General features: G+C 41.9%; 1 protein-coding gene across 1 annotated transcript in view; it reads right to left on the bottom strand.

Annotated features, from left to right (window-relative positions):
• The window catches only part of LOC101851344 (protocadherin Fat 1), a 27,186-nt gene that overhangs the window by 22,541 nt on the left and 3,338 nt on the right, over nt 1-1,307 (bottom strand). Inside the window, exon 3 of the mRNA XM_035969314.1 lies at nt 917-1,057. Coding sequence (XP_035825207.1) covers nt 917-1,057 — 141 coding nt within the window. The remainder of the gene's footprint in view (nt 1-916; nt 1,058-1,307) is intronic.

Raw genomic sequence — 1,307 nt, 5'->3', positions numbered from 1 at the left:
GGGGGGGACTTGGCAATGTTTGTTTTTGAATTGTTGTTTTTGTTTGTTTTTTTTGCTGTTTTGCGTTTTTGTAAAAATGTAAGCCTGTCCTACAGAACCCAGGTTGACTTTGGCGGGCAGGGTTGAAGGAGTCGGCTTACTACGAGATAAAAATTATTCCAATTTGTATATAAAACTTTTGCAATCAACCGAACTCGTCTGAATCCGAAATAAAATTGTCTTATACAGTGTCCTTATAATGTTAAAAGTACCCTAGGGGGGAAATGGGGAGTGGCCGTTTGTACTGGAGACTGCCTTATACCGGTGGCCGTTAGAACTGATTTGACCGCACTGTAATTTTGACGAAGTTTTTGACTATGTAGGAGTGAACAATTCACAGGATACTCACAAGGATTGAAGGATTCACAGGATATCAAAGATAGTACTTTTCAAGATGGTTCACTCAGCCAAAAAAGTGTCCGCAGAAGTCCGCGCATTGGTTCAGATGGCGCTGCAGTCTTTGTTTTAAAGCTCTCTTTCGTTTCTCCTGCAGAAAAATAGGAATAGCACCCCCTTGCGTGCGCAGATCGACTGCTGTTCATCAGCTGTTCGGGTTCGTTCAGTGAGGAGTTTTAGGTTGTAGTTTTGTTTATTTTGTTGACCTCTCGCCTCTCATTCTTAAGTCAAATAAAAAGAAAGAAAACAGTAGCCTCTTCCACCGGAGGAGTTTTTTTTTTTTATCAGCGTTACCATTTGAAAAAAAAGCATTTTTCCGAAATTATAATTCTAATTTATTCACTTTGATTTTTTTCACACAAGTAGGGTAACTCTATTCACAAAAGGTGCGCTTTTCCGAAGAGGACGCCCCCGGCTCTTTTAATTGGCTCAAAGAGAGGAGTGAACTATCTTAGTAGGTACTATCATTGAGGATACTCACAAGGATCGACGTCGAAAAAGCCTCCGGACGTGTCAGAGACGATGGAGTAGTGGATGGGGAGACCTTCCGGGTCTGACGCTTGCACTGTGTACACAAGGTCACCGAGGTTGGTGTCTTCTGCGCTCACGTCTTTGCTGACAGCTGTGAAAAAACAAGGCATGGATTGATACTGGGATTGATACACTGACCTGAGCAGTTCTGTCCCCGTCGTTTTAAGCGAGAATAATTCTGCAATTATGCAAACTGAGCCGATTCTGTTCATTGTAACAAAGAATGATAAAGGAAAATAATCAGAAATTATGCAAAAAATTATCAAATTTTGCTAAATTAAGCGGGGTGCATGAAACCACGGGGACAGGCAGTTGACTACGGATGAGTTGATGTCGTCGGG

This window comes from Aplysia californica, unplaced genomic scaffold (genome assembly GCF_000002075.1).
Source record: "Aplysia californica isolate F4 #8 unplaced genomic scaffold, AplCal3.0 scaffold00137, whole genome shotgun sequence".
NCBI classification, from domain to species: domain Eukaryota; kingdom Metazoa; phylum Mollusca; class Gastropoda; order Aplysiida; family Aplysiidae; genus Aplysia; species Aplysia californica.
The sequence above is the reverse complement of the archived record's forward strand: the minus strand, read 5'-3'. Positions and strand labels throughout refer to the sequence as shown.